At 42.6% G+C, this 12,441-nt stretch overlaps 1 protein-coding gene across 6 annotated transcripts in view; it reads left to right on the top strand.

Annotated features, from left to right (window-relative positions):
• The window catches only part of SLC25A13 (solute carrier family 25 member 13), a 187,147-nt gene that overhangs the window by 63,542 nt on the left and 111,164 nt on the right, over window positions 1-12,441 (top strand). For all 6 annotated transcript variants that reach the window (XM_057504541.1, XM_036894452.2, XM_036894453.2 and 3 more), the window contains one exon: window positions 8,256-8,371. In XM_057504541.1, the coding sequence (XP_057360524.1) occupies window positions 8,309-8,371 (63 nt within the window). In that variant the 5' untranslated portion in view covers window positions 8,256-8,308. The remainder of the gene's footprint in view (window positions 1-8,255; window positions 8,372-12,441) is intronic.

The raw sequence follows: 12,441 nt of genomic DNA, 5'->3' as shown, positions 1-12,441 counted from the left end.
GATGTGTGGTGAAAGACATTTTCAAGTGTGTAATCAAACGAAACTGTTAACAAAAGGGAAATAGAATGTGGTTGAATCATACCTGTTAAGTGTGTTTGGTCCCTCTGATAAGGAAGATGTTGGAGGTACTAGAATGCCCTCTATAAATCCCACTAGTTAGCACAGTAGCCTTGTGCATCTCAAGTGTTATTTGGAGTGAACTGCAAGGAAGCAGACAGAGGTAGTATATCTGCGAGTATGAGCATGTCACTTACTGAGTTAAGCTTGCAACTCTAAGTGCCTATATATTTATCTTCTTTTGACAATATGGAGGCAGTGATATATGCAGAGGTGGTATTTATAGGCTAAACTCATGATAACAATACAATAAAATTGCTAGTAAAATCTTTAATAGGTTTTTAAAGCCAGGCAAGTAGCCTGCTTGTTTGAACAACATTCAGTCATGCTAGATTTCATTGGAGCCAATGAATTTAAATAGCCCCTTGGCAAACGCTTCAGGGAGATTTGAACCCAAGTGCATGGTCAAGCTGAGGATCCCAGCTGGCCTCAGAGCGGATGCATTGCTGGGAATGCCAAGGCCAGTGGTGGAGCCAGGGTGGGCACAGGGTGGCTCCCTGAAACCAAACATGGAAGAAAAAAGGATTGTAGAGTAAAAGGCATAGAGAGAGAGCCCTATAGATCAGGAGAGGAGGTCTTCTCCAACCTGTCCAGCAGGATCATTCAGCCAGTTAGGCGAAGGAAAAACTAGAACTCAGATCTCTTCCCACCTTACTACTTATGGTGTTTAGAACATAAAATTAGCTATTAATTCATTGTCTCTTTTTAGAGCATGTTAAGAACAATTGTGACTGTATAATTGGGGCTGTGAGGCTTAGTTTGCTCGCTGACCATCACACTGGCATATTAAATAAAATCTTTATTTATGAGCTCCTTCATCATCTGCCCTACTAGTAGTTTTCATATCCTCAGGAAGTGCAGGGCCTCACAGTGTGGCTGCCGCAGCTCCTGCATGCATAGGCCACATGGTGTTCCCAGCAGGCCCCTGATTGGCTTTTCCCTGGGCTCTAAAAGCTGTGTGCTGTGACGTCTAGGACTACCCCTGTCCCTCCAGCTCTGTCTAGAAAACATCCTAGATTTGACCACTTACCATTTATCAATTTATCACTACAACCCCGGCGTAGCTCACTGCGGCCACTCTGACCAGACCCACTGCTTTGCCTGGCAGTCCACGCTCCACAGTGTCCTTCAGTGAGGTCACTTCACTCTTGAGCTTAAAACCCTCCAATAATGCTCCCCATGTATTCCTGGAATAAAATCCACACAGCCTTGTCTGTCCTGCATACACCTTCCTTCATCCTCATCTCCTTGCTGCTTTCCTCCCTACTCTTCAGCCATTCAGGTGTCTCCCTGCTCCTTGGAACTTTTTACGGTGGGCCTGTCGCAGGGCCTGCCCTTGCACTGAGGTTTCTCCTGCCCCAAATACCCTTGTTCCACATCTCCTTTTCATCATTTGAATCTGAGTGTCACCTCCAGGAGGCATTTCCTGACCACCTTAGGCAGAACAGCTCCTCCTGTCTCGTCTCCATCATTCGCAGGCTTGGCTACATGGTAGAATCACTTGGGAAGTTTAAAAAAAAAAGACAGTTTTTTACTCAGGTCCCTCCATACACCAATTAAGCAGACTTGGTGGGGCTGAGAAGCTCTACTTTAATGCATTCTTCTATTGAATCCTCTATGCAGAAGTTACCAGATTATGGATCATTTTACCTTTCTGTTTGTACTCTTTGCCTACCTTCCCTACTAGAATGGAATTCCTTGAGGACTTGGATTCTATCAATCTTACTCATTTTCTTGGTATCTTCAGTGCCTTGTGTGTAGTCTGGTATATAATAGGTGCAGGGTATTTTTTTGCTTGAACAATGCATATTTGCAAGGCATTTGGGAGGTAAAATAGCTGGAAAACCCAAAAGCTACTAAAGAGGTTAAAATCATGGAGGCCAAAGCTGTTTGGATAAACTGGTGATCACAGGAGAGCCAGTTCTGGTTGTTTCTTTTATTCCTTGACATTCACAGATACTTGAACCTGGGTGGTCTGGTGGTTGGAACCCTGTTTTTGGAGTTAGATTTTACTTTTATCTGCCATTAATCCTGGACAATTGTTTGGCTTCTGTTGTAACACATGGAAGAGGGTTATAAGGAGAAGTTATTTTTGCGAAGTAGTCTTGCGGTTAGGAACCTTAAGTAAAAGTGGTAATTGGATTTTGATATGGTGCATTGTCTACAACCAAACTTCCTGAAGTCTGGACAGATCAGATCCTTATGTGCAGTTGCTTAAACTTTCATAGCCACAGAGTTGGCCTGGAGATAGGGGCAGGCGAGAGATGAAAGGGACCACATGGGGCGTGAGCCGCTGCTGAGCAAGAATTAAGCAGCAGCAGGGAGGGAGAGAAAAGCCGGAGGGTCTCCACGGTGTGTTGCCAGAGCCAGTGTGGTTCTTTCTGATGGGCTGTTTCCTTCTTCAGTCCGTTCCCTCTCTCTCCAGTCTGTCCTGCCACTACCCAAGTAGAGGTCCTCGATGTTTTGATTCATATGCATTTTTATTTATTGTTCTTATTACAAAAGCAATTCAGTATGTGTATTATTGAAAAGAGTAGAAAATATGGCAAGCAAAAAGAAGAAAGTCTTAATTTCTAATATTTTAACAACCTAGAGGTAACCCCTGTGAACACTTTGGGGTACGAACCTTCAAACTTTTTGTGTATGTGCATAAAGTATTATTTTTGTCCATTTTTAACAAAATGGGATCATTTTCTACATACATTTGTGTGACTGAGTTTTTATGTAATGGGAATGGGCTCATAACAATTTATAGTGTTTGGGTAGTATTCTGCTTATGGATGTTCCTTTACTGAGTCAGTCACACACTGTTGCATGTCAGCGTTGTTTTCACTTTTTTCACTATCACTACAATGCTGCTTGCATATCCCTGTAGATAAAAGTTTGCACACATCCATTAATTATTTTTTAGAACAAATTCCTGGAAATGGGATTATGATGTCAAAGAGTTGCCGGCATTTTTGCTGTGCTGTCAGTTGTCCCTGGAGAGCCCAGCGCCCAGTCCTCCTATCGCCTTGTCACAAGGGGCTCTTCTTTCCCTCTCATGCTTTAATGGTGCTTCCCTGGATTCAATCAACACATCTCCCACCTCCAGACCCTTCTCCTTCCAGTTTGTTTAACACACCTCTGCCGGTTTAAATGACCTGAAGCACAAATTTGTCATGTCACTAAAAATGTCAGTCTTTTGTCTACCGTTGGGCCGTGAACATCGTATCTTTGTGCACTTGCTGTCACTCCAGCAAACTTGCCCTTCTCTGGCCATCCTTCCTTGTCCTGCTTTCCATCTGCCCCTGGTCCTCCAGCTCTTTTGGGGTGGAGATTGCACTCTTCGTCTGCGTATGCCCAGCACACAGAGTAAGCTGAAGCCCCACTGTAGCTGATGGCCTCTCCTTCCCCCACCTCTCATCTCTACTCGATCACATCTCACCTCTCGAGGCAGCAATAACTGGTAACTACATGTCCACTCGTCTCCTCTTCCCTCTGATGTCATTTGTTCCTAATTTTACTGACTTACTGCCTCACCTCCTCTCAGTATAACAACAATCTTTCCCTCTGAATTCATTGAGCAGTTCACCTCCAGTTCTCTTATTACATTACTTACCACTTTTTCCATAATGTCAAAGTTTTCAGTCTGTGTCCTCCGTTCTCAGTATCTCTAGGCCAAGAGCTATGCCTTGCAAAACTGAGATGGGGAGGGCGAGACCTGCAATTATGTGGCTATAAGGAAGCACTCTTGTCATTTGGGTAGGAACCCTTCTGTGCATGTGATAGATAAGCGGTCTCATGTTGTCCTAAGCATCATGCACAGATGCTGTCCACTTTTAATCCCTTTCCTCTTTGGTTCAGTGTTTGATAGTAATATGTAGCATTTTATTTAGACTTTAAAGGAGCTGTAAAGTTGCTGCTGTTCTAAATGGCTTTCAGAAGGAGACTAATAGCTCTAGTGGTTTGGAAAACAAAAATGACTTGCTTAAAAACATCTCTGGTCGCTGAAATAGAGTAGTTAGAAACCTACTCTCCCCTAATGTCTGAGTGGTGTAGCCTATGAAAACATGACTCAGGATTTGTTTCCATGTTTGCTGACCCAGGGCTGGCTAGTAGTTGCTGCAGGTGAGCATTAGTGTCAATACTGGATACTAGTCACAGAGTTCGTCAGAGTTGTGTGATGTATTTTAGGGGCTATCTCACCTTGTCAAAGAGGTTTTGGAAGTTGAATGGGGATAAGGCACTCTGAGCTCACCAGCTAAGTCTGAACTTGATTAGCCTGTATTCTTTGTTGAAACTTATATTAGCACCCATTAAATCTGTAAAGCAAGGCTGAAGTACTGTTTATATAAAGAAAAAATAGTCTCCCTCTATAGTTTCTAGATGTCATTCTGTAAGTGAATATGATACAATGTAATTATTCAGATAGCCTTCCAGTCAGATTACTTTGAAAATACAAAATGATCTTGATAAACAGTAAGACATTACAATTTCATGATTCATCTGTATACCTCCTACTTAGATGTATAATACTTGTATCTAACAGGATTACCAAATTACATACCTTTTTTGGTATTTGTAACGTGCCTAAAATACCGGCATATTCATTGGCTGGTTACGGTCCTGACACCAGAGGAGTGTCATAACTGGAGGAGGTTGACCTTGCCAGAGGAGGCTTTGGTCATGCGTATGGATAGTCTTCAGGTTTCTCATACCATTTTGAGAGAGGTAAGATGCTCTTTTTACCGTCTTTAATCCTTTCTTTATTCAGATCATTAAATTTTTTTAAATGTTCCCTTTCTAGATAACACACTTTGTGATTCCCTTTTAACTAACCTAACAATCTGTGCAGTGCTAATTTAGCAAACGTGATGTTTTCTGCCTTGACAAACTGCCACAAGTTAAACTGGTGAGCGGTGTGGCTGTACGATTCTTGGTGCTTGCTCAGAGCGGGTCATTGGGGTGTGAGGTGTGGTGAAGCGAAGACACTAGACCACGAGAAACACATTTCTCCTCTCTACTTACTGCTCCAGGAGTCAGACGATGGGGAGCATGCCTCCCGGTTGGAATGCCCCTCTGCAGGCTTAGGCACAGCTTTAAGTAGTGTTTGTTTAAAAACTCCCAGATCTGTGTTTCTAGTCTTAGCCTCTGTATTCATTTTCACTAGGGCTGCCTGCTTCGGTAACAAAGTATCCAGATGAGGTGGCTTTAAAAAAGAAATTTATTGTCTCCCAGTTTAGAGGCTGAGATCAAGGCAAGGGGGATTCCTTCTGAGGCCTGTGTGGGAGGACATGTGCTGTGCCTCTTCCCTCACTTGGGGGGGTCTGCTGGCAGTCTGTGGCATTCTTGGCTGAAAGAAACATTACCCTGACCTCTGCCTTCATCTTCACATGGCGTTCTCCCCATGTGCATGCCTGTGTCCAAATGTCCCCTTTTCATAAGGACTCTAGTCATACTGGACTAGGGGCCCACTCTGCTCCAGTATGAGCTCATCTTAACCAATTACTTTTGCAACAGTCCTGCTTCCAAATGAGGTCAGATTCTAAGGTCCTGGGAGTTAGTTAAGAGTCCGACATGAATTTCTGGAGGCACACAGCTCAACCTGTATCAGCCTTTCTCCTGAGTTCCGTACTGGTCCTTTTGGCTTCCTGCTGGACAGCATACATCAGTATCCCGCTGGGGCCTCAAATTTAACATGATTGGAGTTAGTCTCATCGTCTCAAGTCCCTTCTCTCCTTTTCCTCTGGTATTGTTTATCTTTGGTGGTGGTCTTATCCCACTCAGTTGTCCAAGGTAGAAGTCTTGGGAGTAACTTGGCCTCTTTACTGGCCCGCAGCCTTCAACATCCAGTCGCTACCAAGTTTTGTCATTCCTGCCTCAACTGTATTTCTCTAGCCTTTCCTCTTGTTCAGTCCTAGTGCTCTTGCTCTGCCTTAGAACCCTGCTGTTGCTAGCTGTCTGGCTGTCTCCCCCATCTTGTCTTTCCTCTGTTAAATTATCCTTCACACCAGTTTCTTTTCTAAAACAAAGATCCGAACCTGATTTATAACCCCAAACCTTCAGTGGCTTCTTACTGCTTGCAGAAAATTAAGGTCAACTTGGCCTTTCAAGTCCTCCATGGGTGGCTGGCATTACAGCTCAAGCCACTCTTACTCCTTATGACCTATTAGATTCAGGGTCCTAACACCTGTGTCCTCCAAACACAGCACACCCCATTTGTTGTCGCCTTTGTACTTTGCTCTTTCCTCAGTGGGGAATGCCCTCTCTTCCCTGCTCTCTTCTCTCCATCTTCCCACACCAGTTGGAATTCTGTCTCAGTGGATGCCTGGTTTTTAGACAAAATGCCAGAAGCCAGTTGTTTCACCTTGTACAAGTCATTAACTTCTGGTTTTCTCAGAATTAAAATGGGGAGGTTGAAGTAGATGATCTAGATATTTTTAACTCTAAGATTTGTTCTGTAAATGCCACACTTCCATGACGCATTCCCCAATTCTAGGCAGAATAAATCACTCCTCCTCTTGCACCGTGTGGAGCGTTATTCTTTCACTTTGACACTCAGCTCTTGCAATCTGATGGGTATACACGCACATGACCACCTCCCCTTCCCCTGACAGTTTGTAAGTTCCTTGAGCCCAGCCAGGAATATTTGACTCAAGCTTGCTTCCCTTCCCATCCCTGCCTACCCTTGGTCTCGCTGGCCCATAGATTCTCAGTGAGATGGACTGTATTGTAGAGGATAGAATGTTCTGGGCAAGTGTTCTTCCATAACAAATGCTGTTCCTGAATGTTCCCATGCATTCAGAAGGCTGTGTTTTAGATGGTTAATGACAAAGAGATAGTATCGTGAACATACTGTGAGTTTTTCCTTTCTTTGTGTCATTATTATGACCAGATGACATTCTGGAAAACAGTTAACTTTGTAACACTGTGTAGAAATGCATTCTCTCTATAAGATGTTTCAGTCATTAAGTGTTGTGTGAAACATAGGGAAACACTCCTGTTTCCTTCTTCCTTCTAAATCCTCTAGAGATGTGGGCTATCTCAAAGTATCACTGAAATTTTCGGACATTTAACATACAAAATAGTGGCAAAGAGCATCATCTAGGAAGGCTTTGTGCATTTGTTTACTCCTTGGAAGTCAAAGCACCTGTGGCCTGTTGTGTGCCACCTAATGGGTAGATTTGACTTTGTCATGACCTTTCTCAAAAACTTTCAATCACTCCTTACTTCCTAAAGAAGAAACACTGGGCCCTTTTCTTGTTTTTACACCCATCTCTGGTCCTATACATATAATCTCATTTCATAGTGTTTTATGCACTTTACTCTCCAGATAAAACCAGCTCCTCACCATTTTCCTTGTACAACCCTAACTTCCTTTCATACCTGCCTTTCTGCAGGTGTTTCCTCTGCCTGAAGCACCTTCCCTTTTATACCCATTACTGTACACCTGAATTTCACTTATTGTTCAAGACTCAGCTCACATTCCATTTCTGCCACAGCGCCTCCTCTGATTTCCTGCTAGAATTCTGTCATCATTGTTGGCCCCTGTCTTAGGATTTATCTTTCCTGTATACTATTTCTAGACTAGTGTTAGCTGTCTTACCAGACTAGAAGCACCTTGGGGTCATTTCCAATGTCGATTTATCTGTAGTCCACACCCCCTTCCCAGTATCATCCTTCTTTAAATCCATCAATCCACATGTGGTCAGTAGGTATCAGTAATGGATGAATCTCTGTGAACCATTTTTCTGTTGTTATATAAAGCATATCTGTTGTTGTATAAAGGTACTAATGAATGACAGAGCTACTGTATTTTACTGTTGCACAGTCACATCTTAATCTCAAGTTTCCAAGCTTTAATTCTAGAATCCTACAATATGCCTGAAACAAAAGTGATATGTTGAGTAAAACAGTTGTCTTAGAAATTATAAGTCATTTAATGTGCCATGATATCCTCAAACCTGTCATGTCTTTTATTTTCTGTACATTATTTCAGTCCAGTATATATAAAAGGGAATGCCAAATGTTTATAAATGTTTTTAGGTCTTTGAATTTTATTTATTGACAGTGACATTTTTTCCTTAGTGTATCTTGTGTATGCTTTTATTTTCCACGAACTCCTGACTATGTTTTGCGCCTGTTTTGTGTTGCAGATTGATATCCTTTCAAGAATTCGTAGCATTTGAATCTGTCCTGTGTGCCCCAGATGCTTTGTTCATGGTGGCCTTTCAGCTGTTTGACAAAGCTGGCAAAGGAGAAGTCACCTTCGGTAAGCCGTGTGAGTGCGCACCCAAGTGAGTGCTGACCTGGGAGAGCATTTTCTTTCTTGTAAGAATGAAGTGCATGGACATGCTTTTAAGAAGTTGGCACATCCCTTTTAACAAAGATACCTCAGTGTTTTGGAGCTCCAGTTCAGATGTCTCCCTGTTTGAAAAAAGAAATTTCTGGCTTAGAAGGGTTTTCTTTTTTTCTTTTTAAGACATGAAAGTTCTTAGTTTATCAATTCTCTCATGAGGAATTTGGACAGTCACCGAAGATCAGCCCCTGCAGCACCTGACTCCTGTGCTGCCCAGTCTCGAGCCCACTGTTTGTCAGCACCAATGTGGGCCTTGTGGTCCCCCTGCCTATCTTCATTCTGTCCCCGTGTGCCTTTCACTGTGCCTTTTCTTCTCATACTGGCTGTGTCTTGTGAGTCTATGTTTGGGTTCACTTTTCTTTGCGTGATTCAAAGACTCATAAGTCCTGCCAAAGCCAGTTGTCCGGCCACCACCAAAGTGGGCTCTGAATCCAAACACAAAGTTGGCGTCTGGTGTGCTTGTGTACAGTTTGGCTAGTTTTCCTCAGATTGCTGGCTTAGGTGTACACCTTCCCAGGGCGAAGAACCTCAGTGACCATTTTTGTTTCTGCTGAAGGAGTTGGTTGGTCTTGCGCTTCCTGGTCCAGAAGATTCCTGCATTGTCCCTTATGGCAGTGGATCGCTAGCAGCCAGGGGGGCAAGCTGGCTTCGCTTGGATACTCTGGTTTGTTTTAAGGTGAGGGAGCATGTGGCACAACTTTTTCACAGTCACTGGAGGCACGAGCCAGGTGGGCCTCCTGGTCATCCCCCTTGTGGTCAGGAATGCTTTCCACTGATAGAATGCTGAAGGTCATAAAGTGCCTGAGAACAGAAGGTGCTCATGTGTCCAGCACTCCAAGTCCTTACCTTGTTCTCCCAGAGTAGCTTGAGTACAAAGGCCCTGTGCAGGATGCTAGCCCAGAGTGGCATGTGAAGGACCCTGTCCCTCTGAAATACATACACCGTAGCTGGGCTGGCAGTGCTGCCATGCTGCTGCCGCATCTGAAAGGCAGGGCCTTCTTCGCAAGGATTAGCTCAAAGCTGCAGAAAACCCTGAAGACTTCTAAGTATCAAGAAGAGGGAAGACCAGGAAGTGGTGGGGCAGTGTAAGTTCTTTTTAAAAATAAACTGGCTACTAAAGATAGATTTGACAGAAAGTACCACATGTTCCTTGGGCTGTGTGGTGTCTAGCATATGTTGTCTGTGCACGTGGATGTGCTCTAGATAGCATTGCTTGTGAAGAATTTCGGAGCCCTTTCAGGCATACAGATTGTGCATTCAGGGATGAGGGCTAATGTACCATTTTGAATACCTTTTTCATAGTTCCCAAGTCATTCATACCTCTTGAGCTTGTCTTACTTGATGGATTGTGAGATATGTAGAAATGGGAAAGAAATACAGGTGGTGTGATAGCACATTATCTACTCTGGAATAGTTCTGGAATGGTTCTGGAGTTGGAGAGACTTAGCTACTTCTAGGTCTGGCACTTTTGTCTCTAAGCCAAGCTAATTATCCTCTCAGGTCTTCATTTTGCTTATCGGAAATGAAAGTAATGACTACATAAAGCATAGATAAGACAGTAAGTAGATTTATTCTAGCAGTCTTACTCCTTCTGTACCTATTCTCCATGTTATTCAACATGACAGTTGTTTAAGGCTAGATCAGCCAGGGCAGAGGTGAAACACATATATTTACCTGGTTTTGTTTCATGTAATCTAGAAGCTGAGATGCTTTCCATTAACACTTTTTGAGGATTATGTAATATTTAAAAATCCCTAGAATAATTTTAGACTTTCCCATCACCTAATTCCTTTTGGTATTACTGTAACCACACCTTTTCAATGGGACATCAAGAAAAATGTCCCTATTAAAAACCCTTAAGTAATAAATGAGCAGCTAGCTTGTGGGGTGTTGGTTTACTCAGTGGAGGCCAGTTTGGTGAAAATGTTTGATAGTGTCTCCTTGGGATGGACAGAAAGTTGGAGCAAGTTCAGCGCGGGTGTGCCCTCTCTCTTCTTCCTCTGTTTTGCAAGGCTGAGTGAGGAATGGGAGAGAGCTGGGTTGGAGATGGAGCTGCTGAGGAATGGACGAAAGATGTTTCCCTTGACTAAGGTCAGTCTTCCTGTCATGGGCATGAAGTGACCTGGGGTATTGGTGGCACCAGCCACACCAATGTCCCGGTGGAGATAAAAAGGGGCCCTTTCACCAATGCAAGGAGGGGTGTGTATGATAGTGTGTCTAGAAGAAAAGGATATGTGAAGAGGCAGGCTGTAGGAGACATCCTTGAGTTTTAAGGTGATGGAGGCTACAGCATGACTTCTCACAGTCATTGACTATTCAAGCTAGACGGGACTCCTGTTCATCCCCATTACGGCCAGGAATGCTTCCCACATTCCTGTAAGATGCAGAAGGTCATAAAGTGCCCAGGAATACAAGGTATTCGTGTACCAGTACTTTGTTGTCTTGCCTTGTCCTCATGGAGTAGCTGTGGAGTCATCTGTGAACTGGAGAAAGAACGGGGGCATGAGAGTTCCATTGCTGCTGCTTACTAACAGTTTATCAATGGGCGAGTCATGTCGACTCTGTGAGCCTTGCTTTCCTCATCTATAAAATCATGATAATCACCAACTCTGCAGGGTGTGTAAGGGTTAAAAGGTCTAAAACACATAAAGGTGCTGTCTGGAAAACAAAGGCCTTTAGAAAAATAATATTACTAAAAGACAATTTGAGAGAATGAAAGACATTCTTCTTTTTGTCTTCTTCTTTGGGTAGCTATTTTTTTATTTTTTCAATTTTTTTGAGAGGGCATCTCTCATATTTATTGATCAAATGGTTGTTAACAACAATAAAATTCTGTATAGGGGACTCAATGCACAATCATTAATCAACCACAAGCCTAATTCTCAACAGTCTCCAATCTTCTGAAGCATAACAAGTTCTTACATGGTGAACAAGTTCTTACATGGTGAACAGTGCAAGGGCAGTCATCACAGAAACTTTCGGTTTTGATCACGCATCATGAACTATAAACAGTCAGGTCAAATATGATTACTCATGTGATTTTTATACTTGATTTATATGTGAATCCCACATTTCTCCCCTATTATTATTATTGTTATTATTATTATTTTTAATAAAATGCTGAAGTGGTAGGTAGATGCAAGATAAAGGTAGAAAACATAGTTTAGTGCTGTAAGAGGGCAAATGTAGATGATCAGGTGTGTGCCTATAGACTAAGTATTAATCCAAGCTAGACAAGGGCAACAAAACAGCCACGCATGCAGAAGATTTCTCTCAAAATGGGGGGTGAGGTTCTAAGCCTCACCTCTGTTGATCTCCAATTTCTCACCTGATGGCTCCCCTGCGACTGTGCCTGTCTTAGTTTGTTCCTCCCTTGAGGAATCTTACCCGTCTCTGGCTAACCAGTCATCTTCCAGGGCCATACAGGGAAATGTAAAGTTGGTAAGTGAGAGAGAAGCCATATTTTTTGAAAAGGTTAGCTTTTTACTTCTTTGCAGATTTATGCCCTGTGGCTTCTATGCCCAGCATTTGTCTTGAGGTATCTTTACCACTTGGAAGAATTATGATACTCGGTAATTTCTATATGAGGCACGAATTCTACTTAAGGATTGTAATTATGAAGGAAGAAGAAAAGCTATAGAAGTAGCAGACAGAAGAAAACATGGGAAGATTGATTATTTCTTTGACATATCTTCTCGTAGAGTAACATAAGCATGTATGGGTTTTAAACTACTAATTAAATTGTGTACATACATTAACGTAATAGGAATACAGCTACATAACCAAAGCAGATCTACAATTACCAGCCATATCCAGTGAAACCAAGAAAACCAGTTAGGCACTCCAGGCATTTGTGAAAACTTATCAATGATATGATGGATATTGTCTAACTGAATTTGAATATTTTGAGAAAAATCAGACAAAACAACACATTCCTGGGAACTGTTCACATCCCATATGTTCTTTTAACAGTAGATAGTCTA

This window comes from Manis pentadactyla, chromosome 7, assembly GCF_030020395.1.
Source record: "Manis pentadactyla isolate mManPen7 chromosome 7, mManPen7.hap1, whole genome shotgun sequence".
Lineage (NCBI taxonomy): Eukaryota > Metazoa > Chordata > Mammalia > Pholidota > Manidae > Manis > Manis pentadactyla.
Note: the sequence above shows the minus strand (reverse complement) of the source record. Positions and strands in the feature narration are given on the sequence as shown.